The sequence below is a fragment of the Microcebus murinus genome, chromosome 4, assembly GCF_040939455.1.
Source record: "Microcebus murinus isolate Inina chromosome 4, M.murinus_Inina_mat1.0, whole genome shotgun sequence".
NCBI lineage: Eukaryota > Metazoa > Chordata > Mammalia > Primates > Cheirogaleidae > Microcebus > Microcebus murinus.
Window position 1 is genome coordinate 60,621,450 of NC_134107.1, and position 25,246 is coordinate 60,646,695.

General features: G+C 52.6%; 1 protein-coding gene across 2 annotated transcripts in view; it reads left to right on the forward strand.

Annotated features, from left to right (window-relative positions):
• The first annotated feature begins 8,553 nt into the window (after positions 1-8,553).
• Positions 8,554-25,246, forward strand: part of SLCO2B1 (solute carrier organic anion transporter family member 2B1) — a 52,568-nt gene continuing 35,875 nt past the window's right edge. The window contains exons 1-4 of one of the 2 annotated variants that reach the window (XM_012745089.2): positions 8,554-8,863; positions 19,800-19,939; positions 23,612-23,730; positions 24,817-24,954. In XM_012745089.2, the coding sequence (XP_012600543.2) occupies positions 23,623-23,730; positions 24,817-24,954 (246 nt within the window). In that variant the 5' untranslated portion in view covers positions 8,554-8,863; positions 19,800-19,939; positions 23,612-23,622. The remainder of the gene's footprint in view (positions 8,864-19,799; positions 19,940-23,611; positions 23,731-24,816; positions 24,955-25,246) is intronic. The other variant, XM_012745093.2, reaches the window with a different exon arrangement.

Sequence of the window (25,246 nt, forward strand, 5' to 3'; positions counted from 1 at the left end):
TGGGCTCTGAACTGAGGGAAGGGGGGAGGAGACAGAGCACTGGGAAGGCGGGGCGGCCTCACGGGTTGTGGGGAGGGGCAGGGGTGGGCTGGCTCTAAGCAGCTGGGGGCAGGATTCCAGGAAAACAATGAGCTCTTTGCAGAGCCTGAGGTGCCTGGGTAGGGGTGGAGTAGGAACAGGTAGATATGAGGAGCTCAGGAGGGGGTCTGGGCTAGATTGGAGATCTAGGGGTCACCAGCTGGGGTTCAAGCTCTTCTTGTTGTAGGAAAGAAACCTGAGATTTGACAAGGAAAGTAGCATGCCCAAGGTCACCCAGATGGCCATCAGTAGAACAGGCCTGCAACCCAGTGAAACGCAATAGCTCAGTATAGACTCTGTATTCAACCCCATGGTTCAGGGGCTAGTGGGTAATGAGCCCTCAGACTAGCCCTTTGAGACAGAGAGATAAGTGCCATGATTAGGGACTGGGACTCTGGGATCAGATTGTCTAGGTTAAGATCCTGGTCTGCCTCTTACCAGCTGTATTCCCTTGAATAAGTCTCTTACTTGGCATGTAATGAACATCAGTCGTAATTGTTGCATCCATTTTATGGAGGAAACCAAGGCTTTAAAATGTCATCTATGGAGAGCTCAATCAATTTAATCTGTCATTGTTTAGGTGCCTTGATGGTATCAACTAGGTGAGGTTCAAATGCTAATTTGAGTGTGATGTCATGATTTTCAAAGTCAGTGAAGCTTTCATTGTATTCTCCAATTAATAGGTCTGTAACAGCTGCGTATTCTTAAAATGAACCACATAGATCATCCTACTCATCAATGACCTTTGCTAACTGGGGAAAACATTCATCCAAAATTTCATTTTGAAGGAAAAGTGTTTTGCAAAAAGATAGCATTTTTTGAAATGCTTGGATTTTTTTGTCACATATCATATATAGATTTAGTTTTACCTTACAAAGAAATATTGAAGTCATTTTGATTTGACATGATATTGCACAGATATGTTGCATTCTTATTGTTAATCTTTCAAGAATTCACATTGCTGATTCTGTTCTTTATAAAATTTAACCATCTGTTCTTGCAGAGATAAAATTTTGGCTAACACCTGTCCTTGTGATAGCCAACACATTTTAGAATGATATGGCAAATCTACACTAAATACCTCATAGTTCAACTTTAGCATATCATGCAACTGATGATGCTGTATTGCATTTGCAGGAATATAGTTAACAATACCTATAACTTGTTGCAAAGTGTTACTTAAAATAGTAGCTTTATCACGGATATTTTGTTGATGCAAGATACAATGAAAAGAAATGAGAGCATCTGCATCTGCTAATACTTTTTTTATCTATGCAATAAACCCTTCATGTTTTCCTGTCATGGAAGATGCACTGTCTGTACATACTCTCACTAAATTTACCGAATTCATTCCAACTTCCTGACATTTATCTTGAAAGCTGTTGAAGACCATTCCCCATGTTCTGTTTGCAAGAGTGCCCAAAGCAAGCAACTCTTCCTAGCAAAGAAAATCTTCTGTTATGACCTGAATGAAGTATGAAACCTGTACTGAGTCAGTAGTATCAGTTGATTCATCCAAGGTGATAGAATAATATATATTTTCATTTTGAAGTATTGCATGGAGTTGTTTTGTTAAATTGAAGGCTAATTTGTGCTTCTAATCAATTATAGTTCTCCTTGAAAGAGGCAGTTGTTTGTACTTTGAAACATTATTGGGTCTAAGCATCCTACAACTTGGACAATGCATTCTTTCACAATTTCTACATCACTGAATGGCTTCCCTTTTTTCTCCTGAATATATAAGCTACTTTATAAGTTGTTTCAGTGGCATTATTTCCAGGGTCTTGGTGCTGCTTGAAAGAATTATCTTTGATTTTGCTTTTCATCTTTTAATTTCTGCAATGCAAACTTTAGTGCCTCTCCCTCTAATTTAAAATACCTGTGGTCCTTATGAGTGTTATAATGCTAATGAGCATTGAATTTCTTTAATGTTGATACTACAGTATCACAAATCATCTTACCTTTAGCAAAAACAATATTGCAATTTCCAATCCTCATTAAAAAATCTGTTTTCTTCCTTCAGTGTTCTATTGGTCTTCTTTGACATGATGGGCTATTAAGCAGACAGAATTAAAAAGTACTGTCGAGCTGTGCAGCTACTCACAAATTCCACTTCAAACAGAAACACAATGTACCATTGTCAAAACCGGATGACAGACTGGCATACTCAACTCCCATAAACTCTCACCAACCAGCCTGGTGCAGTAGTGGCACCAGTCAGGTGGGGGAAGTTAGAACTAAATCCTGAGTGTTGCAGCAGTCAATTTAGCCCTTATGGATTACTAGTGTTCTAATTGTGCCGGTCAATCTGGAAGGATTATTTCATTGAAACTTATTTAATTCTTTGGTATTTTAAATACATTCACTTTAAAAATATAAACGATGCTCCACTCCCACTGCTCCACTTGACCAGCCTTAAAAAAAAAATAAAAAAAAAATATAAACAATGAGCAAAAATGTGTTAATAAAAATAAAAGGATTTGTTCTGTAAAATTTGGATTCAGTCAAAAGGCCACACTTAAGGACCTAGAAGGCCACATGTGGCCTAAAGGCCAAAGGTTCCCCACCCCTGGGTTAGAGCATAATGTGGGAAGGAAAGAAATAAGCAAAATGCAAACCAATATGCTCTGAATCAACAGCACTGATGCAAACAAGTCAATCTGCTGCAGCCCCTCCCCAAGAGGGTTAGAACAGAGGCAAGTTGGGGTCCTACCCTGGCGCCGATGCCAGAGAGAATCCCCCTGGCCACGGAGCTCTCACTAGAGCTGCTGTGGAGGCCCGAGAAGCACCTGCCTGGGGAGCAGCTGCCCACACTCGCCCTGCCTCTGCTTCCCCACCACCAGCCTCATCACCCCGCCAGGGGAGGAAGTGACTCATCTTCCTAGATGAGGCAGACGGCGTGCTTCCTCAGCAGCTGTCACACACGCTGTCCCAGCCCCAGAAGTGAATCCCGAGATCAGGCTTCTAGAGCTCACCTCCATGCAGTGCTGCTGCACTGACGTCCCAGAACAGTTTCCTCAAGAGAAGAAAACATAGCAATGGTTGAACACCTGCTTCCCACCTGCCAGGCACTGTGCAAAGCAACACATTCACCAGCCCCAGCCTTCAGATGAGAAAACAGACGCATAAAGAATCGGGTAATGCATGGGTACGGAGTCTTAATTTGGAAAGACGAGAAAGGTCTGGAGGTGGATGGTGGTGGTGGTTGCACAGCAGTGTGAATGCACTTAATGCCACTGAGCTGCACACTTAAAAATGGTTAAGATGGCAAATTTTATGTTATGTATATGTTACCACAATAAAAAATACTGCACATTAAGGATTAAGTAACACAGCCACCAAGTAGAGGAGCCAACAGTCACACCCAAGCATTGCTGCCCAAGAGCCTTGCTTCTAGTTGCCCCTATAATGTCTGATTTGCAAATGAAGATGTGACCTGCACATGACACAGCTGAGAAAGATGGCTCGTCTTGGGGCACTGTGAGATGGGGCAGGGTTTTTTTTTATGCAGAGAGGGGCATGGTCGGGCTTGAGGGTTAGAAAGTTCCCTCTAGCTCGCAGGAGGATGGGCTGGGGTGAGACTGGAGGTGAGGAGGAGGCTGGGAATTGCCAAGGCAAGAGGTGCTGGTGGCCCAGATCAGGGCAGCAGTGGCAGGATGGAGAGAAGGGGGTGCATTTGAGAGACGTGTGAGGTGGAATGGACAGGAAGCAGGGGGCAGGCAAGTTTCCTTCTGGCCCACTCCAGCCTCCTGACAGTGGTCCTTCCAAGGGCCCCTTCCTCCTTGACAGGAGTTTTGGAGGAAAAGCCAGGGCACAGGCTTCCTTTCCGTCCCCAGGGGCAGTGTCCCAAAGGCTTCTGGGAGCTGGGGCTCTTGCTCCCATCTGTCCCCAGCACAGTCGGCCTATGGGTGCGTCCCCATCCTCCCCCCTCTCTCACGCCATCTCCACCCCCACCCCATCTCCTCTCCCGGCCTCTGCTGCACCCCCCTGTGTCCTCTCTCCAGGGAGACAAATTATTAGTAATTGTAACCTCACACTTGACACGTTATGAAGCAGTGGTACAGCCATTAGCTCATGTGGTCCTTCCAAAAGACGGGGGCAAAGACCACTTTATAATAAGGAAACTGAGGACCAGTCAGGGAATGGGACCTGACCAATGCCAGTGTGTTGGTGGCCGAGCCAGGGCTGGAGGCCTTAGGCAGCCAGTGCCCACTCTGGAGGCCTGTGACAGGGCACAGCCTGCAGCCCCCAAAGAACCATGGCTGCTGACGAGCCCCCGTTTGCCCTGCACCCCCTCCCACCCCAGGGTGCCTTCCCTGTGATCCATCCCCATGGGCATCAGTCAGGTCAGACTGACCGGCACACACCTGTCGTGTTTATGCTCTCCTCATCCTCTACTCCCGGAATCACAAGAGTCAACACCATCACCACCATTGACATATTGATAACAGCGTGAGTCTGCTTGGCTCTCAGAATTTAGCAAGCACTAACCCATCCATCAGCTCATCTGAGCCTTTCGACAGCTCTGGGAAGGCATTTCACAGTCAAGGGTACTGAAGATCAGAGAGGGCAATGACCAGCCGCAGGTCACCCAGCCAGGCCTTCACAGTCTCCCAGGAGAGAGAAGCTGTGCACATACCAAGGAGAAGCGGGGGCACAATGATGGGGTTTAGCGCAGTCCTGCCTGGAGGTTTCTCATCATCCCTATTTTACAGGTGAGGAAACAGCCTCAGAGAGCTTCCTCTTGGGTCAGGATTAAACTGTCTGACACACAGGCTCACTCTTTCTGGGGCACAGGCTGCCTCTTCCAGGCGGGATGCGGAGTTTCCAGGGAGGTGCATATTTTCTCCAGGCTGGTGGGGGGCGCTGGTGGGAGGCAGAGGCAGCTGGACCCAGGAGAAGGCTGCTGCAGGCAAAAGAGCCTGGGGAGTGGGGGAGGCAGCTTCCCAGAGGAGCTGTTGGAGGAGGGGAGGAGCCTCCAGGTGGGGTGTGGCTGGGGGGGGGCGCACAGCACGGGCTGTCGTTGGCCAGGCCAGTGGCTGTGTTGAGCCAAGGGGGGTGGGGCTCCCCAACCTGGACACCCACCAGACACACACCTGGCCTGCGCACCGGCGCTTCTCCTCGCACGGGGAGGAGGTGAGCTGTGTCCTGATGGAAGACTTGTGCCAACAAAGACAGGGAAAGCCTTGAAGGCTTGGCAGGGTGGGGCCTGTTTCCCATCAGCCAGCCAGGGAAACTGAAGCCCAGGGAGAGACAGACAGTGACTCCCCCATGCTCATCACATCTCCAGGCCTCAGTCTCCCCATCTGTGAAAAGGAAGGGTTAAATTAATTGAGCTTCACAGAGAATTAGAAAACATGTTTCACATAAATATATCTATTTAGTACTTTGCTAATTACTTTTAATTAAGTGGAAATGGATCATCATAAAGTACCATTTGTCTATCCTTGCTATTGGAAAGTATGCATCCTGCTGCTCGGCCCACACAGCCCCTGGCAAGTCACATCAACCTCTCTGAGTGGCGGTGGCCTCATGAGTAAATAAGTATGAAGTTGCCTTCCTTGGGCAGTCAATGAGCTATGCATGGGGTGTGTCATACAGCAGGGGTCTGGCCCCAAGGCTGCAACTGGGGTTGGGGAGGGCCACCACTGGGACTGAGGCCCTCACTTGTGTGTGGGACCAAGAGCTCATTTATAGATATCCGCTCCCCGGACTGCCAATCCAGAAGGGAAGTGGGAGCAGAGGTGCTGAGGTGGCAGTTTGGAGCCTTTTTCAGGAAGAAGCCTCTGGTCACTCTTCCCCTTCTCACCCTCCCCACCCCCTGCCCCATCTTCTGGGCAATCTTGCGGGGACCCTCAGGACTGTCCTGAAGGTGTGTGGTTTCACGTCACGACCTCCACTGAACCGATGGGAAGACAGAGACCTAGAGAGGACAAAGGATTTGCCCAAAGTCCCACAGCAGGCTTGCCACAGAGCTAGGCCCAGAATCGAAGTCTCTAATCTGGAGCTCAGCACTCTTCCCTTGTACCTAAAAGCAGATAGTTCTATGAAATGAAGCATCTCCTGTTTTGCTTGGTTTACAAAAAGACATTTCCCTAAAAGGGTTGGCTTAAAGAGGGGAAGGGCTTGGGTTCTGCAAACAGCCTGCAGTTTTAGAAACAACATCAGGCTTAGCATGAGACATGGCTCTGCGAACAGCACGGGGCTCCACAGAGTGCTGCAGACTGCACCAGGCTTTGCTGACAGCACAGGACTCTAAAGAAGGCATCCAGTTTTGCACACCGTGGGAATCCACAGATGGTGTTGGGATCCACACACGTCATGGAGCTTTGTAAAATGCGCGGTACGTGGCAAACACCGCATGTTGGCAAGGGGCAAAGCTGAGGTGCAAACCAGTGTGGTCAGACCTCACGCCTGGGCCACCCACAGTGGGACCTCTCTGCAGGATTAGCCCAGGAGCCAGTCTGCAGGCCTGTTAGCCTAAGTCCCAGAGGCTCCTGGTCACCTCACCCTTGCTCCCATTCCACAGCTCTGAGCTCAGGGATCTTCCTGGACCGGGCTTTGTCAGCCTGGGGAGGTTGAGGTGATGACTGCAAACTGCTCATGCTGTACACACCTTGCCCTGTGGGACCCAGGTCTGTCTGGCTCCAAGACCTCCATCCTCAGCCCTCAGTCTGGAAATCTTTGGGGATTTCAGGTTGGCCCTTCTGCCTCCCTTCTTCCCTTCACCTAGGTGGCTGTCATCTCATCAAACATCGCTGAGACAGACTTGGCCAGCCAGGCTGGTCTCTCTCTCTCTCTCTCTCTCTCTGTCTCTCTGTCTCTCTCTCTCTGTCTTTCTGTCTCTCTCTCTCTCTCTCTCTCTCTCTCTCTATATATATATATATATATATATATATATATATATATCCAGATCAGTCCAGGTATAGAGCTTCTTCAGCCTCTGGGGCCAAGATGGGAGTAACGGAGCTTCCAGAAAGCCTAAAGGGACCTTCTCTCTCTGGACCGTGTACCTGCAATTTGGTGTCTGGACAGTTGCCCCTCTGCCACTCTTTGTGAGGACTCACGGTGCCAACTTCGGTCTGAAGGATTTGGAGAAGATTTCTCAAGTAGGATCAGAGTCTGGTCTTTCTATCCACCCAAGCCAACAATTGACTTTTCCCAGTGCAGGGGAATGTGTCCACATCTCTGGTTTCTCAAAGACTCAGTCCTTCATGCAGTGAGTACCCACCGAGTGGCTTGTAAGGGCTCGGGAGATCTGTAACTATAGCAAGGAGGAGCCAGTGGGGCTGATGTGTGCTTCTCTATTATTGCACCTTGAAAGTTAGACTCCAAACCCACATCCCCATTCCATCCAAAGACCTTATTCCTGGGATGGAGTCAGGTTCACTTCTGCATCTTTGATTTGGGGAAACCCAGAGAACTTCCTCAGAGAAGACAGCTTAGGTGGAGGAAATAGCCTGGTTCTGGCATCAGAGGTTCAAGGTATGGCCCTGCCACCTATTAGCTGGGTGACCTCCAGCTAGTTACGGAGACTCAGTGCCTCGTCAGTAAAATGGGAGAGTAAATACCTGGCCTCCAGCGCCGATGGGAGGGCCCAACAGGCCCTCGCCTGTGAAAGTGCTGTGCAACCTGGGAAAGGCAGACGGTTTGTTTTCTCTTGCTGCCCTTCCGAGCCCCGCCTCTGCCACTCCCTTCTCTGAGCTTGAGGCCTCCAGGCTTGGCTTCTTTCTTGCTCACTGAACTTTCATGGCAGCTCTGCAAGGGAGGAGTCCTGTCCCCTCTCTATAGAAGAGGAATTGACACCCTGGGAGGTGCAGGGACTTGCCTAAGGTTGCTTGACCAGTTGATGACAGTTGCGATGGGACTCAGGCCTGCTGGGCTCCAGGGCCTCCCTCCTCAGTCCTCAGTCGGAAAATCCGGGGATTTCAGCTTTGCCCTTCTGCCCCCTCCCTGCACCTAGATGGCTGTAACTGCCAGAGCTCCTGCCACGAGCTCCCCCAGGTGGGCTGGCCACTGTGACTCCAGCGGACAGGGCCCCACCTTGCTCTGGATCCTTGGAGCTCAGAGAGATGTGGGTTTGCTGAGAGAGGACAAGGGCTTCGGGGGACAGGGGCTCAGTGAAGGAGGACGACGGCTCGGATGGGGGAACAAGGGCTCTCTATGGGGCTCATCAAGGGTGACAGATGTTCTGTGATTGAGGGGGACACGGGCTTGGCAGGAGAAGGGGCTCAGATTGAAAATGGGAGCAGAGTGAGCAGATCGAGGGATCAGGGCTGAATGACCCTAGGGCCCGGGGAGGCCCATCAACATCCCCTGTACCCCCTACCTCTGCACTGCTAACAGAGCAGGAGAAAATAGCCAAGGGAAATGCTGAGAAGGGAACAGGCAGAGTCTGAGCTCTAGGGAGGTGGGGCAGGGCGCAGCTTCCTCCCAGCAGGAAGGCTGGACCTAAACAAACCCAGCCTCCTACACAACTCTGGAGCCAGGGCGGAGAGGCAGAAGCAGCAAGTGGCCAGGGAGACAGGCACTTGGAGAACGGGGCTGACTTCGCGCAGGACTCCCTAGCCCTTGCCTGGATGGGGCTGCTGTCCAGGGTGGCCCAAGAGGCATCCACACAGTGCCCAGCGTCCACGGCTGTGCACATCCCTGCTGTGGCTGAGCGGCTGCTGCTCCCAGGAGCCCCTGAGTGGGCCTGCTCCCTCTGCCCTGCCACGCTCCAGTCCTGAGCTTTAAGTAGGGGCTGGGACTCCCTGCAGCCCAGCAGGCCTGGGACCCAGGATAGGTAAGTCTGGTTGAAATAAGGAAGGGGCATCAGGAGGGAACCCAGGGGCCCTGTTCCCAGGGAGAAGGGTGCGGCTGTACAGCCGAAGCCGGTGTGCAGGGGTGGGACCGGGGCTCACAGCTCTCTGCACAGAGCCAGGCACGTGGCTGGAGCCGGGTGAAAGTGTATTTAATGAATGAGTGAATGACCAGACGGGCAGGAAGGGATGCTGTTTACTCAGCTGGAGATCAGGAGCCGGCCAACCTCCTTGATGGGACAGAGACCAGAGGACAACAGAAAGACAGGCCAACCATCACTGAGCCCTGTTCCCCTTCTCTGAGAGAGACAAAGATGGGTGCAGACACGGGCCTCAGATACAGATGGAGACAGAAGGACGGGGACGTGGATGAAGACAAATTTCAACAGGTGTCAGCAGGAGAATGCAGAGAAAGAGAGGGGAGCAGCCCTGGAGTGACAAAGAAGCAGGAGGCAGGGAGAGTGAGAGAGAATCAGATGGGGGCTGGCAGCCAGAGTCAGGAGGAGCCACACAGAAAGGAAGGGGATTCAGAGAGACCCGGAGACCTGGTGGGCTGGCTGTGGGTGGGGAGGAAGCCTTGAAGCCCAGGTTGGAGCGTAGCAGGGAAGCACCATGTGGCGAGGGCCGAGTTTCTGGAAGGAGCACCAGGCTAAGCATTTCCTGGGCAGGCAGTGAGTTGGAAGAAACAAAAGGTCTTTAGCTAGGGAGGACTGGCTGGATGCCCTGCAGCTGTCACCTCTGGCCCCTTCCCACCTGTCTGTCCCCCCGGGCTGTGTGAGCATCACACCCACTCGGGCAAGGCTGGACTTGCACCCAGGAGCCCGGCAGTGAGGGCTTCATAGGCTGCCGAGACAGACTGGCTGGTGTGCAGCTGTGGGGACTCCAGGACACAGCCACAGCCTGGGGACTGTGGTATGGCAGGAAGGCTGGGGTGGAGGCTTCCTCTCAGGGACAGATGCGAATGAGGTCAGATTTGGGTGGGTTGGTTTGGGGTGGGGTGGGATGGAAGGGCCATTGACAAACCAAATTCCCAATCGGCCTTGGCTCAGTGTTGGATGGGAGGGTTGGGGATCCTGTGGGTGTGGGAAGCAACTAGAAGCTTTGGATGTACTGCACCTTCCCCCAACCCCACTACCTCCCATACTATTTTTCTGGGCCATAAAGGGCTCAGCTCTAGAACATTCTCTACTGTCCCCCCAATCTTCCATGCATACAGCAGGAAACTGACCCCAGCATCTGCCACCTGGGCCACCAGAAGCCACTCTAGCCTTGCCTAGGCTGTGGCCAGGCTCATGCAGCACTCTGAGGGATGTGGGCACACTGCGGGGCAGGATATGGAGCCTGGAGCCTGGAAGAATCCTGGGCCCAGCTCACCAAGGGACAGGTGACAGCTGTCCGAGCCAGGGGCAGACACCAGAGAGGAGTGAGGGTCAGATGTGGCTCTGGCAGAGCCCCTGCACCACCCCTCCACATGCCCTTGGGCAGCAGGCCGAGCGTCCCTGTCTGTGCAGGGACAGGCCATTTGCACAGGGTGATTCAGAGACCCCGCTTTCCCACCGCTGCCCCTGTGCTCAGGAAGGGCCTGCCCACATCCCATTCTGATGAAATTTGTCATTTCCCAGCTCCTCCAAATGCTGACTCCTCCAGGAAGCCTTCCCTATTCCCCCAGCTGGGGGTAACCTCTCCCGCCAGCTTCCATATGCTGTTTGACCCTCTCTTAGAGGTTCATCCTTCCTTGTTTCTGGCATTGTTGCTGTTGCTGTCCCCAGCCCTTCTATGTCCAAATGTGAGATGTTCCAGGGCACATAGGTGGGGCAAGGGAAAGAACCAGGGGCCCTAGGTTTAAATCCCAGCTCTGCATCACTGGCTTGATGAGAACTCAGTGAAACACACTCAGCCTTTTTAGTAGGTGAGGAAACAGATGCTCAGAGAGGGCAAGTAACTAGCCCAAGGTCACCTAGCAAATACCGTGTTTCCCTGAAAATAAGACCTACCCATAAAATAAGCCCTAGCAGGATTTCTAAGCATTTGCGCAATATAAGCCCTACCCCGAAAATAAGACCTAGTGATGGGCGTGGCTACGCAGCGTATCTGCACAACCCATGCATTTTGTCCAGCGGTAAAGAAGAGAGCAGCCCTTCTCATCTGCCCTGTCGTGACAGCTACAATCCCAGAGGTGACCCGAAAGATACGGGTAGCCCCACCAACAAGGTGAGCTCCCCCTGTCAGGTCCTGGCCACCCGGTGCGTGCTGCAAGCTGAGGCTTTGAAGGGAAAGTCTCCTCAGTGAAGTGAGGAGCGGGACGCTCCGCTTTAGGTATTGTGTGTCCCCAGGGGGAAGAAGGAAAGCTGTGGCTGCCATTTTACTCAGCACTGTGGGCCTCTCTCAGCCCCCACAAACACCAGGGGATAGGGGGAAAGCTTCAGCAAGCAGTCTCCTACTGAGCCCAGAGAGATCATTTCTGCTTCACTGTGCAGATTGGACCCAGTGCCCACTTGATCTCTGATAAATAAGCCAGCCGTGCTCATTTAATGAGAGCTCCATTGCTCGACATGAGAGATTAGGGTCAATGGTTCTAAAGGAAATAGAGTTGCAAGAAATTCAGGATGGAATTTGGGGTTTGTAGAGTTATGATGATGTTCCAGAAGATGACAACTTAACTATATTTGAATAAATGTAGATTGTTGTACTGTACTTAAAAAAAAAAATTCCCTGATAATAAGCCTTAGGGTGTCTTCTGGAGGAAAAATAAATATAAGACCTTGTCTTATTTTCGGGGAAACACAGTAAGCAGCAGAGTGGGGGCCAGAACCCAAGTCTGCCAGGTGCCAAAGCTCTTTCCTCTCTGTGCCATTGCCTCTGGGCTTTCTCTTTCCTTCCACAGCCTCCGCCCAGGTTGAGCATGCCTGGGGAGGAGATAGCATCGCAAATGCCTGGAGGAGCCATCCTACCTGGAGCGTCTGTGGTGACAGTGAGCTGCCAGTACAGTTGGAGTGGGGGGGGAGGTGTCACTGGGAAATATCTTGGGAAATTAAGCCAAAGAAGCTGATGGGGCCCAATCTCAAGGGTCTCATATGCCAGGTTGGGCATATGGACTTTGTCTTGGAGGAAACTGGGAGGTATAGAAGGTATCTGAGGAGGGCGGTGGCTAAGCTTCAGTGGCCCAGAGAATCTGTGTCCCAGGAGCACGTAACCCATAATAACTCTACTCATGTGTGCAGCACTCTAATGAGTACAAAGTGCTATCATGTGCATTTTGTACAGGAGGAAACTAAGGCAAGGAGGAGTCCTGTTACCTGCCCAAGACCATGCAGCTAGTCAGTAGCAGAGCCCAGGCTCAAACTCTAGCACTGCCCTGGAGCAGGGCCCGTTCTGGCCTTCCCTTAGCCTCTGTCCTGACGAGTCTGTACTGAAGGCTCCAACATACCCAGCCTGTGCCTGGTGAACACAGGCTGAGGGGGCTGGGTCTGTAAGGAGCCTGCCCCCCTGTAAGGGGCCTGGGCCAATAGCTGCCTATTACTGGGCCTCGGGCTCCTGCTTTGGGGCCTAAGGAGACTGGCCTGGGTCCCCCATAGGCTCAGGGCTCACCCTCCCACCCAGGCCGCAGTCAGTATTTTTAAGATCATCATGGGTCTAGAAAGGGTAGCCAGGGCCAGAACCAGGAACAGAAAGTCCCAGCACAGGGTCCCTGACCCAGCTTGGAAACCACCAGAAACTGCCTGGCCCTTCCCCTGACCCTGCCAGATCTCCCTCAAGAAGCAACAGCTGGAAGGCCCACAACAGCTGGACCTCAAACATGCTATTGTCCTCGCAACAGACCACCCAAGGGTCCTCCCAGAAGAATTTCCCCAAAATGACAGCCAAACTCAAAGACTAGAGACATGCCCCCTCCCCTTTGCAGCCTTTGACTCTTTCCCCTCCAGAATGCGGGGCCACGGCAAACTGGGAACTGAAGTGCTCAGGGCCCCCACGCCGCCCCCATCCCACCCAGGCCCATCACAGCAGCCCCTGCCCACAGCCCCATGCTCCAGCCTTCTCTTCTTCCTCATTCAGCTTTGCTGGGGAGCAGGGACACTCCAGGCTGAGGGTACTGCCTGTACTTTGCCTGTGCAAAGGCTTAGAGTTGGGAAAGAACGTGATGAATTTGGGGAATGGCAAGAATCTATAGAAGCCAGAGAGTAACATTCACCAGGCTGGGTACAAGAGGCAGAAGCAGCTCCCAGGAGCCTTGACCTCCTTGAGGCTGAGGAGTCTGTACTCATCGTTTGGAGCTGAGGCCAGGAGCAGGCGGCGGGGATGGGGCTGTTTGTTGGGGCCTACAGGGTACCAAGCGGAGGGCGTTTTCCTCTCATCCTACCCAAAACACCATGGGGCACTATTCTCTCACTTGCAGAGAAGGCTAAAGAAGCTGCCCAAGGTCACACAGCTACAAATGGCAAGACAAATATTTGAATCTAAAGTCTACTGACCCAGAGGGTTTCCGCAGGGACCTAACGTGTTCCATTGGGATGGAGGACTGATCACTGCCCTGGGGGAATTCACTACCTAATCAGACCAATCAGAGAGAAACACAAATAATGCAAGAGAGTGACCAACAGTGCTGCGGTCCAGAGAAGCCTGCAGGAAACTGGCCTGGGTGGGGCGTGGGGGTTCTGGAGGGAAAGATGGTTGACCTGAGCTGTAGGAACTCGGTAGGGGCCCAGCAGGCCAAGGGAACCCAGGGAAACGCAGAGGGTGGGAAGGGCTCGAGGCAGGGGATCGCTGCGCTGAGGCTGGCTGCCTCCCGCCCAACACCTCTGGGGAGAGGTGTCAGTTGTCATCTTGAGGGATAGATTGCCCAATACCTGCTGCTGGGAATGTTTCCTTTCCCCCCGCTCAGGCAGTGGGCATGTTAGTGCTGGAGGCTGGTGGCTTTGCCAGTGACACCCCCTCACACACCACTTGGCACCTGGAACACCTCCTTTTGTGCAGCTCTTCTCCAGTGGAGCATATGGTGGGAACTTCTCACTCTCACTGGGCAAGTTTGGCCACTTGTGGCTTCTGTTACTTCCCATCCACATGCGGCTCCCAAACTCCCAGAGCTCTGTCTCCAGCCCGTTTCCTCTGTCCTGGAGCTCACAGCCTTCTAGACATCACTCCCTGGGTGCCTCTCTGCCACCCTGAGATCACCACATTTAATGTTGAATTCACACCACTCTGCGATCCTGGTTTTAATAATAGTATACTCATGGCTGGGCGCAGTGGCTCACACCTTGTAACCCCAGCATTTTGGGAGGCCGAGGCAGGAGGATTGCTCAAGGCCAGGAATTCAAGACTAGCGTGGTCAACATAGGGAGACTCTGTCTCTGCAAAAGATTAAAAATTGGCTGAGTGTGGTGGCTCATACCTGTACTCCCAGCCAGTCAGGAGGCTGAGGGAGGCAGATCACTTGAGCCCAGGAGTTGGAGGCTGCAGTGAGCTAGGATCACACCACTGCACTCCAGCCTGATGACAGAGAGAGACCCTGTCTCTTAAAAAATAATAATAAATTTAAATAAATAAAAATGGTGCACCCGGCAGGAAGCCTGTGCCTCTTTCCCCCTGTGCCTCTAGGGACTCCTCAGCCTCCTGCATCCCCACCACCGATTTTCTGCCTGGCCCTGGGGACACCCCTCCCTACCATGGTGGCAGTGCCTGCTCATGACTCGCCATCTCCACTGCCACTACCTGGCCAGGCCCATTGCCCCTCATTCCCCTGGCCCTCACTCCTCCTTCTTCCCGGCCCCTGCCTCTAGCCTGGCGTCTCCACCCTCCCCTCCAGTCGTGGTGGACTTCCCAGAAGCCCAGATCTGGCATCCTCCCTGGCCTCACACAAGGCCTGCCCGTATGGGAATGTGGGCTCCGTGGTGCCAGCGCTGCTGATCTTTCAAGAAAAAAGCAAAACAAACAAAAATCTGGAGTTTTAGGTAATATTTCTTGAATTTTAAATGCTGGCATCTGACTTAAAAACACTCAGCAACTATAATCCTAGCACTCTGGGAGGACGAGGTGGGTGGATCGCTCAAGGTCAGGAGTTCGAAACCAGCCTGAGCAAGAGTGAGACCCCATCTCTACTAAAAATAGAAAGAAATTAATTGGCCAGCTAAAAAAATATATAGAAAAAATTAGCTGGGCATGGTGGCTCATGCCTGTAGTCCCAGCCACTTGGGGGGCTGAGGCAGAAGGATTGCCTGAGCCCAGGAGTTTGAGGTTGCTGTGAGCTAGGCTGACGCCACGGCACTCACTCTAGCCTGGGCAACAAAGTGAGACTCTGTCTCAAAAAAAAAAAAAAAGAAAAGAAACCACTCAGCAAGTGGGCATTGTGCAAGCTCCCAGAACAGGTCTGAGGGCCGGATGTGCCCTCCGTCAGGACAAGGCCAGAAGGCACCACCCACCTCGCGGCACACAGAGGGCCTGGGCAGGTCCACCCATTGTAACCTCTGCCTTGTATTCCGTCCCCACTGGGCCCTTTGATGGCCTTGGTGATGTGTGAGGGAGGGTGGGGAGGAGAGTCTCTGTTTCTTTAGCACAGGAAAATTATTCGGAAAAAACAAAGAAGTCTTGGAATGCAGCTGGTGAGGATGGGGGAGGGACCGGGTGGAGACAGGGCCAGGGCAGGACAAGGGAGGGACACCACAGGGGTCTGTGCTGCTTCCGGGACCGGGAGTTGGTCAGAGAGCACTGCTGCGGCTGAGTGTCCCACAGGAAAGAGAATACTTATTTTGAGGCTGGTGGCCAGAGGTAGAAATAGATGCCCTAGTGAGTTTGGGGCAAAGGCTGGCAAGGCTGGCACTTGTAAAGCACCTTGGAGTTGACAAAGGGCACTCATTATCCCGTCTGACCCTCGCCCAGGCTGGAGAGGTAAGGCTCAATACCCCTGTTTTACAGAGGCTATCGAGGTCTCACTGCTGGCGCTAGGGCACACTGGGACTGGTGGTCCCAGGTCTCACACCCTGTGAGGGACAGGCCGGCACACTCTGGAGAGAAAGTGCCAAGCTTTCCCTTCCTTGGTCCCAGCCGCCCTCCTCCAGTTGGCCGGCCTGGAGTCGCCCTCAGGGTGTGAGCGCTGTCCCAGCTGTCTGCATGTCTCAGCACCTGCTGCCCTGGCTCTCCTGAAGGTCCAGATCCGGCCTCGGTTGTGAGTCCTGGACCCTCGTCACACTCAGGTCCCCTGGATAGGGGGCTGCACATCTTTCCCTCCACTTTCTCTCGCCCAGCCCTTGCCCGCAGTGCTCTCTCAGCCCACTCATAGAGGATGTTGACCAACCAGGGAACTGACCGACTAGGGTAGGGCCAAGGGAAACTTCACCTTCGCCTTTGGAAGGTTTGTTGAAAAAGCACCTCACAAAAGGCAGATTAATGGGAGAGAAGGTGTACAAATTATATTAACATGTACACAGGGAAAGTCACAGAGCGATTGCCCACCCCTAAGGGGGTTCAGAAGCTTATTGCCATCCCCACAAAGTAGGTTGTGGGAATGAATGGATTGTGGAACTGAGATCGACTTGTACATTATCTTGTGCAAGGGGCTATTCAGGTGTAGTTACATCCTTGGTCTTACCGGGAGGAGAAGAAAGCACGCTTGTTCTCCTTGATGGGTCTGGATCTTAGGCAGGTAAAGGAACTTCAACTTCGTCCTGTGCTTAGGGAGAGACAGTGTTGGGGAAGGCAGAGGGACCTTGAGACTTCAGGGAATCAGCTTCTGAGCCCCAACACTAGCCAAAGGATGGACTGGTACAATGACAGACTGTCCCCAAATGGCCACTTTTGCCAATTCCCAGGAGGGAAGCCAGGCCCGAATAAGACGTGCCTACACAGGGACTGTCTCTGCCATCCTTGCAGCCACCATCTCGTGGTTGCTGTTGGGGGAGCTGGAGTCAGACAGATCTGGCTCTCAGCCTTGGCTTTGCCACTCACCAGCCCGGAGACCCTAGAAAAGTTGCTTCTCTAGGAGCCTCTGTTTGTTTCTGCATCAGGGAGTCAGCGGTGCCCCAGAGTGTTGCTGGGGGGAATGGTGCTGAGCCTAGCCCTGCACAGGGTGGTGTCTGGTCTAGATCAAGCACCTGCTTCCCCCGAGAAGAAGACGCCCAGGACAAACTCCTCCATCCTGCCTGCTGTTCAGGGCGGGCCACTTCTGTGGGGGATGAAAGTGGGTCTGAGAGCTGCTTCCAGCCAGGGCCTCAGTTGACTTCCCTCCCTCACCCCCTTCTCCAGCCCTTTGCTGTTGAACTTCAGCCCCATCCTCTGTTCTAGATGTGGCAACGTTTGCTGCTGGCACAAAGCAAGTCTGGAAGCAGGCAGGTGTTTGTGGCAGGAGGGCAGGCAGCTGACAGAGGTTGGCCGCCTGGCAGGGGAACATGCAGTAGTCACTGAACACCTGCTGTGTGCTGTGGCAATGCCAGCTTCCCAAAGGTCATTACTCTCCAGGAAAAGGGACACCACTGCTGCTCAGTGTTTTGGCAGTGTCTCAGAAGGGGAGGTAAAGTCAGAGTTTATGAAGAATTAAGTTTGTTTTAGAGCCCTTCAGCGCAGAGTAGGAGGTGGTGGGTAGGGGGAGACTAGATTAGGATTGGGTAAAAATTTCAATTCGACATTTCCGGATTGGTAGAAGCAGCAAGGTGAAGAAGTTGCCAGGAGGGAGTCAAAGAACCTGAGGGCCAACACTTTATTTCCCTTGAAGAGTTGATTGGTCTTTCAGAAGTTCCTGTAGTGAACATTCAAATAAACCATTTATCTGGGGGTGACAGCCTGGGAAGAGGAAAAAACGCTACTGAAGACAGTGAAATAGCAAAGTCACGTGAATGTGGACCATAAGGTATGGTCGTGGTTTTGGGTTTTTAGCCCAGGCTGAATGTGGGCGTAGGTGGTTTTGGTTCTTGGAAGATGCTTCCTGCACTGGGAAGGAGGGATTACTGTCCCTGCCTTGCAGCGGGGGCTTCAAACCTGGGCCACTGAGTGTGCCTGAAGAGAAGGGGTCTAGTTCCTCAGGTGTTGTGGTTGGTGGGGGCTTGGATGAGAGAGATATGACCCAGATAGATGGCCAGTGACGTAAGAATGGAGGGGTTACTTGGAGGAGGACCAGGTGTGCATGGAAGGGGAGGGGTCCAGTTGGCTATGTTGCCTGGGAGGTACTTGAAGATTTATCAGGAAAGGGGACAGTGATGGACCTTGGTGGGGGCCTACTGTGTGCTAAGCCCTGGGCCTGGTGCCCTAGAGACCTCACATCCTTGGGATAGTGTAGGGGAGAAGAGATTTCTTTCCTTACCCATTGCTAGGCTCATGGCTGAGGCCCCTATAACAAGAGACAGATTAACAGGAGAAAAGCATGCAAATTTATTTAATACAAGTTTTCCATGCCATAGCAGCCTTCAGAAATGAAGCCCCCCCTCAAGTCAGAAAAACCTGTGTACTTTTCTGCTAAGTTTGATGAGAAGTATCGTGTTTCCCTGAAAATAAGATCTACCCATAAAATAAGCCCTAGCAGGATTTCTAAGCATTTGCGCAATAGAAGCCCTACCCAGAAAATAAGACCTAGCAATGGGCGTGGCTACGCAGGGTATCTGCACAACCCACGCATTTTGTCACGGAGCGGTAAAGAAGACGAGCAGCCCTTCTCATCTGCCCCATGAGAGCTCTATTGCTCGACATGAGAGATTGGGGCCAATGGTTCTAAAGGAAATAGAGTTGCAAGAAATTCAGGATGGAATTTGGGGTTTGGAGAGTTATGATGATGTTTCAGAAGAAAACAACTTAACTACATTTGAATAAATGTAGATTATTGTACTGTACTTAAAAAAAAATAACACATCCCCTGAAAATAAGCCCTAGGATGTCTTCTTGAGGAAAAATAAATATAAAGCCCTGTCTTATTTTCGGGGAAACATGGTATATAGTTGTGGAGAAGTATGATCGGATAAAGGGGGTATGATCTAGTAGGCCCGTTTGTCCAGATTCTTCTCCATGTCCTTGTGTCTCCATAGCCAAGGATGTTTCTTTTCTCCACTATAGGGAGAATAACTGTAAAATGAGTATCTTATGACTTGCTTCAGGAGAGAAGGATGGGAGAGGGTTGAAGAGTGGCCTTCCTAGGTTTTATGACCTGCTTCTACTGCTTTCTTGAATGCCAATGTGCCATATCTTGGGGTAGCATGTCCTGAACCTCATCAGTAGATACTGTTATTTTCACCTTAGAAGTGGGGAAACTGAGGCTCAGAAAGATCTAGGGATGTGTCCAGGCCCACACAGTGGGCTTGTGGCAGAGCTAGGATCCCAACCCTGGTCTGAGGACTTAAAGTCTAGACTCAGCCCCACATTTCCCTGAGACTTGCTCCCTGCAGCTAGGAGGTGGCTCAAGGAGGCCTGAGCCCTCCCAGTAAAGAACAAGCAGAGAAAGGTGCTCCCCACTGTCAGGCTGGTCTCTGAAACGCTGCCCCTCGTCACCCACATGCAGTTGGCATGAAGAATGCTGATTGCTGCCCAAGGGCAGCCAGCAGAAGGCCTTTCTCACTGACCAGATACCTGGGTAAACAAGGTTTCTGGCAGATGGACTTTGGGGGCAATTGCATGACCCCAAAGAGCCATGGGGCAGGTGGCAGACTGACAGCCTGAACAGACAGGTCTCCTGGAAGACAGCAGACCACTGACTGGCTGGCTTTCGAGCAGATGGACATGTGTGCCTGTATGAATGACCAGGTAACCGACCGACAGGCACACAGACCCCTTGCCTGCCAGCTCGGGGGCTGTGGGCTCCCAGCCCTTGAAACCACCGACTTATCTGGGCCCTAAAACCTGGCTGCCCACCTAGGAGAGAAGAGGACTGGGTTTTTTTCTTTCATTTTTTTTTTCAGACTAGGTTTTTTTTAACTGGGGCCTGGCTCTCTGCCCCTCCTCTCATTCCCACAGGCCACAGCCAGCCCAGCCCAGGTTCACTCCCACAGCTGTCCCCTCCTCCGGGATAAAGGCTTCACAGAACAGGAAAGGGCCTCAGTGCCCTTCCACGTGAGGAGGACACACAGCCCTGGACTCAGGACCCTCCTTCCAAGGTGAGTTCTGTCCTCAGGGAGTCGATGGTTTCCTGCCAGCCCCTGGGCCCCAGCCCACAGGAAGGGCTCAGAGGGGACAGACAGCCTGCCTGACTGGCTCCATTCAGTGGCCGACTGAGTGCCAGCACGGCTGGGGCTGTCAGTGCAGAGAGCCACAGCCAGTGCGTCCCTCCACCAGCGAGAGGTGCAGGCTGTGGACTCTGCCCTCCAGAATTTGCCATATCTCTAAAGGATAAATTATCCCAGGAAGACTTTGGCCTTAGCAGAAGAGGCTGAGACTGAAGATTCAGGGAGAGCCAGAGGTGAGGCTGGAGTAGGAGCTCACCTGAGGCAGGTGAGCAGGCTCTGGAAGTGGGCAGGTGAGAGGGTATGGGGCTGGATCTTTGGGATAGACAGTTTGGGGCACAGGGAAGATGCCACTGTTGTGCCCAGGAAGCCAAGCCGAGGGTCCAGGATCTGGCATATAGTTGGGGGCCCCGTGTTCTGAACAGGCCCACTGACCTTCTGACCCTCTTCCCATCCATTCCCTGGGTTTCCTTCAGGGCTGGGGCTCCAAGTCAGTGACTTCTGTCCTCCCACACTCAGCTCCAACCCTGGTTGGGCTGGCCCCTTGGGTGGGCCAGCTCTGTTGCCTGTGAGGTGGCCTGGTTAGGTTTGGGTGGGCCAAGATAGAGAAGAGCATTGCACTTCTTCCCCTGTCAACGGAAAATAAGCCAAACTCTGTAAAATAATTTAAAGAGGTTTATTCTGAGCCAAATTTGAGCAGCATGCCCAAGTAGCCTTGAGCAAGTTGACTTGCTAAGGTTGGGTTACAGTTTGGTTTTATACATTTCAGGGAGACAAGAATTAGAGGTAGAGTCATAAATCAATACATAGAATGCACATATTGGTTTGGCCCCCAAACCAGGAGCTTACAAGTCATAGGTGGGTTTAAAGATTCTTTATTTGACAATTGGATGTAAGAGTTAGGCTTTGTCTAAAAGACCAGGAGTCTGCAGAAAGGAGTTAGGACAAGGATCATCTATCTTTCATATGATGCTAAGCTGGAACCAGGTTGGGAAGTAAACCACATTATATTAGGGTAATAAAACCTGTTTGGTGAGATTTTATCATTTGGAGGCATGACTCACCAGGCCCTGTTAGAAATGAATTTTGGGGACAAAAGAAAAGATCAGGGTTCAGTCCTCAAACCTGTACAAGCAGCATGGAGTGATGTTGAGTTTAACACCTGGGCTTGAATTTAATACCTGGGCTGGCCCAATGTTAGCCAGCAGAGCTAGCTGCTCTGAGCCCGGTGCCCTTATCAGAAGCGGGAGACAATGAGGCACGGAGACGATGAGGCACCTTCGGTACAGAGCTGTGCGGAGGGTTCATGAGTTGATGTGTGGAAAGGATGTAGCCCAGAGCCTAGACCACAGCAGGTGACCAGCCTCTGCCGCTGAGAGGACTGCAGCTCAGAAGTGGTCCCCTGCATCTCCGCTGGGGGCCTGTGCTTTGAACTGCCTTACTTGCTCTTTGCCTTCAAAGGGACCCCCCCAGAGTGTCCCCTCCAGTCCCCTTCCCCAGGCCAACCCCTCCTCTCCTCCTTCTCAGGAGGCAGCTTTATTTCAATATTTCCTTGTTTCCTCTGAGTCCCCCCAAAGGGACTCCTCCCCAGCTAGGCGTGTCCATTTCCTCAGTCAAATTCCTCAAGCTATTTGGATAAACATTTCTCCAAAGAAAGATACACAAATGGCCAATAAGCACATGAAAAGATGCTCGACATCATTAGTCATTAGGGAAATGCAAATCAAAACCGCACTGAGATACCACTTCACACTGCTAGGATGGCTGTAAATGACAAGACAGACAGTAACAAGTATTAGCAAAGATCTGGAGAATTGGGATGATCACGCACTGCTGGTGAAACTGTAAAATGGTGCAGCCACTGTGGAAAACAGCTTGGCAGTTCCTCGAAGATTTAAAGGTACAATTACCATGTGATCCAGCAACTCCGTTCTTAAGTATACACTCAAGAGAATTGAAAACATGTCTACCTAAAAATCTGCACATGAATGTTCATGATACCTGAAAGAACCCCAATGTCCACCAACTGATGAGTAGATGAACTAAATATGATGTATTCGTGCAATGGAATATTATCCATTCATAAAAAATAACGAAGTACTAATACATGCCATAACATGGATGGACCTTGAAAACATTATGCTAATTGAAAGAAGCCAGTCACAAAAGAACACATACTATATAATTGCATGTATACGAAATGTGCAGACCAGGCAAGTCTACAGAGACAGAAAGTAGATTAGTGGTTCCCAGGGGCTGGGGGGAGGAGGAAACTGTGCTGGCTGTTGGACAGTGTGATGGTCGTACAGCTGTGAATACACTAAAACCTTCGATGGTGCACTTTACAATGGCAGATTTTATGGCATGTGGATTATTATATCTATTTTTAAAAATCCTCAGGTTCCCAGGTGCCTTGTGTGAGGACCACAAAACCTTCACTCGGGGCAGTTCAGGCCTCCGTGGCCCCCTCCCCAAGTTTGCCTTCCTGGCCTAGAGACAGAGTAGGAGAGTCCCCTGAGTCACAGGTGTTTGTAGATCAGTTTTCAGGCTCCAGCAGGAGCATGCTGAGTGAGGGGAAACTCCTACGGGTGGCGAGGGGGACGTGAGACAATGGAGAAGGCTTCCGGCAGGAAGTGGGGCCGCAGCGGGGAGGAAGGCCGAGGAGGCCGGGGCTGCCAGGAGGGCAGGTGGTTCCTATCCAAGCGGAGGGGTGGAGTCCCCCAGGGTTGGACTTCCAGGCTCCCCACTGAGGGTGAGCTCAGGAGACCCTGGGAGCTGCCTCTGAAGGCGCTCAGCTTCCTCTCACCGCAGGGAGTGGGATGCTGGCGCGATCACCACCGTTACTGGGCGTGAGAGGAGAGCATGCATAATGCATGCACATGCATAATGGGGCCAGGGGTCCAAGACAGCTCTGGCTCCTGAGTCATTGCCCTGCCACCCCTCCCCGTGCCTCTGTTTGTCCAGGAGGGCATGACCTGGGATGAGCTCTGAGGGCCCTTTCTGCCCAACCAGCAACATGGTTTGATGGTGTGATTTGGTGGTTGGTTAGCTCTGTGATGACATACGGGTGGCACCCTGTGTGGCGTTGGTGCCTATTCCAAAATACACTGAGGAAAAGCCTCTACTCCCTGGCTATGGACTGAGCCTTGCCCTTGCACCTGGTGCCAGACCTCTGACCCTACCTGAGCCAGGCACACCCAGGCCCAGGCTCGGGCCCAAGCCCACAGGCCCAGGGCGGGCTGAGAGACTCATGGCTCGTCCCCGCTGCTGGGGCCGCTGCGCGAGGGTTTGTTGTCTGGCGAGGTCGGCAGCTTCTCCCTGGGGAGGGAGGGTCATGCTGGAGCAGAGTGACGGTGTGAAGCAGGTGGTCCCCAGTAGCGACCTGGTCAGCATGGGTACACAGAACACACCCCCCCTTAGGACGGTCTCTTCCACCACTGCGACCTAGGGATCAGCACGGCTGAAGGTGTTTTGATTCTCAGATTCCGCTCAGCCACGAAGGTCCCTTCTCCGGAAACACCTTGGCTCTGAGGTCTAGGCTACCTGGGTCAGGGCCATCCTCGGGATTCCGCCTCCACTCTTATCACCTGGCTGTCTGTCCCTCAGGGCCAGCGCAGATGCCAGACAAGGAAACCAAGGCCATGATGGGCACAGAAGTCACGCCTCGAGGCAAAGCCAGCCCAGACTCTAAGGACTCTCGCCCAAGTGTGTTCCACAACATCAAGGTACCTCCTGGGGCCTGGCAGGGGCAGGGGCCTCTGAGCCTAGCAGAGCAGGCTCTGCCACATACTGGCTGTGTAACGACAACCAAGCCCCTCTCTGAGCCTCAGTTTCCTCATCTGTAGAATGGGTGGCGGTGAGGATCAAAAGGGTGATCTGTGAAAGTACCCGGCTGGGTTTCAGGCACATGGAAGGTGCCCAGTACATGTTCCCTCCTTCCAGAGAGGAGAGGGCTGCTCTGGGAGCACTTCCCTAGAGAAATAAAGTGCCTCGGGCGTCCTGAACCCGTATGGATAGTGGGGGTCCTGGCTCTACCACGGGCAGCCCTAAACATCCAACACCCACTGGCACCTACTGGGTGCCGGGCCCTGTGCCACGTGCCATTCACACGTGATCTTACTTAGTTCTTGGAATAAACCTGGTAGGGCCACTGTCCTCATTGTACCCACGAGGAACAGAGTGCACGTATTAAGCTCTGCCGTAAATACTCTATTTTTAATTCTTTGGAGCAAGTTTTTCTTCTCTTGGGCATTCTGCCAGTCTTTCAGGAGGAAGACTACAGGCGGGCTGGGATGTTTGGGGCGGGCGGGCTGGGTAGCCTGGGGGGCTGGTGTGTGCAGTGGTCCCACAGGGCAGCCCGAGGGGACGACTGGGTGGGGGTGGGATGGAGAAGGACCTGGGTGGACCTGGGATTGCTTCCTGGAGAAAGGGGCAGTGTGGTGGAACAGGGAGGAAGGGCCAGGCCAGGGGGGGGGGCGGGTCTCTGAGGGCCTAAGGGGGCTCCCGCCACTCCCGGCCCCATGAAGACCCACGTGTCATGTGGCTCTCTGGTAGCCCCAGGCCCCTGCGGTGTAGCCGGGACAGCTTTTCTAGTTTTTAGGCCTGTGTGAGAAGCCATGGGCTACTGCAATAACACTCTCTCTTTCTCTCTTTGTCTCTGTGTCTCTCTCTGTCTCTCTTCTCTTATCTGTCACTGCCCCTCCGCCCCATGTGGGTCTCCTCTGGCTCCGCGTCCCCATCTCTATTCCTTGCTCCGCTTATGACCTCACCTCCCTCTGTGTCTCCCCACGGTCTCCCGCGGCTCCCCGCAGCTCTTCCTCCTGTGCCACAGCCTGCTGCAGCTGTCACAGCTCATGATCTCCGGCTACCTCAAGAGCTCCATCTCCACGGTGGAGAAGCGCTTTGGCCTCTCCAGCCAGACCTCGGGGCTGCTGGCCGCCTTCAACGAGGTACCAGAGCCCCAGCCCAGCCATGGGGGTGGACGCTGAGGAAGACTCCCACCGTCACCTCCTGCCGACCTCCCCCTCAGTACCCCGCCGTAAACCCCTCCCCTCCTGGGGCCCTTGGGCAACCCCCGTCACAGCCCCTGGCCTGAAAGCTCAGAACATTTGCAGCTGTCGTGTAAGACCCGGCGGTCCTCCCGTGGGAGCACTCTACTTGGGTTGTGGGATATGTCAGAGCTAGCCAGGGTCCCCATATCCACCCACTCTCCTTTTGGTTCCTTTGCCTTTTTGGGCACCT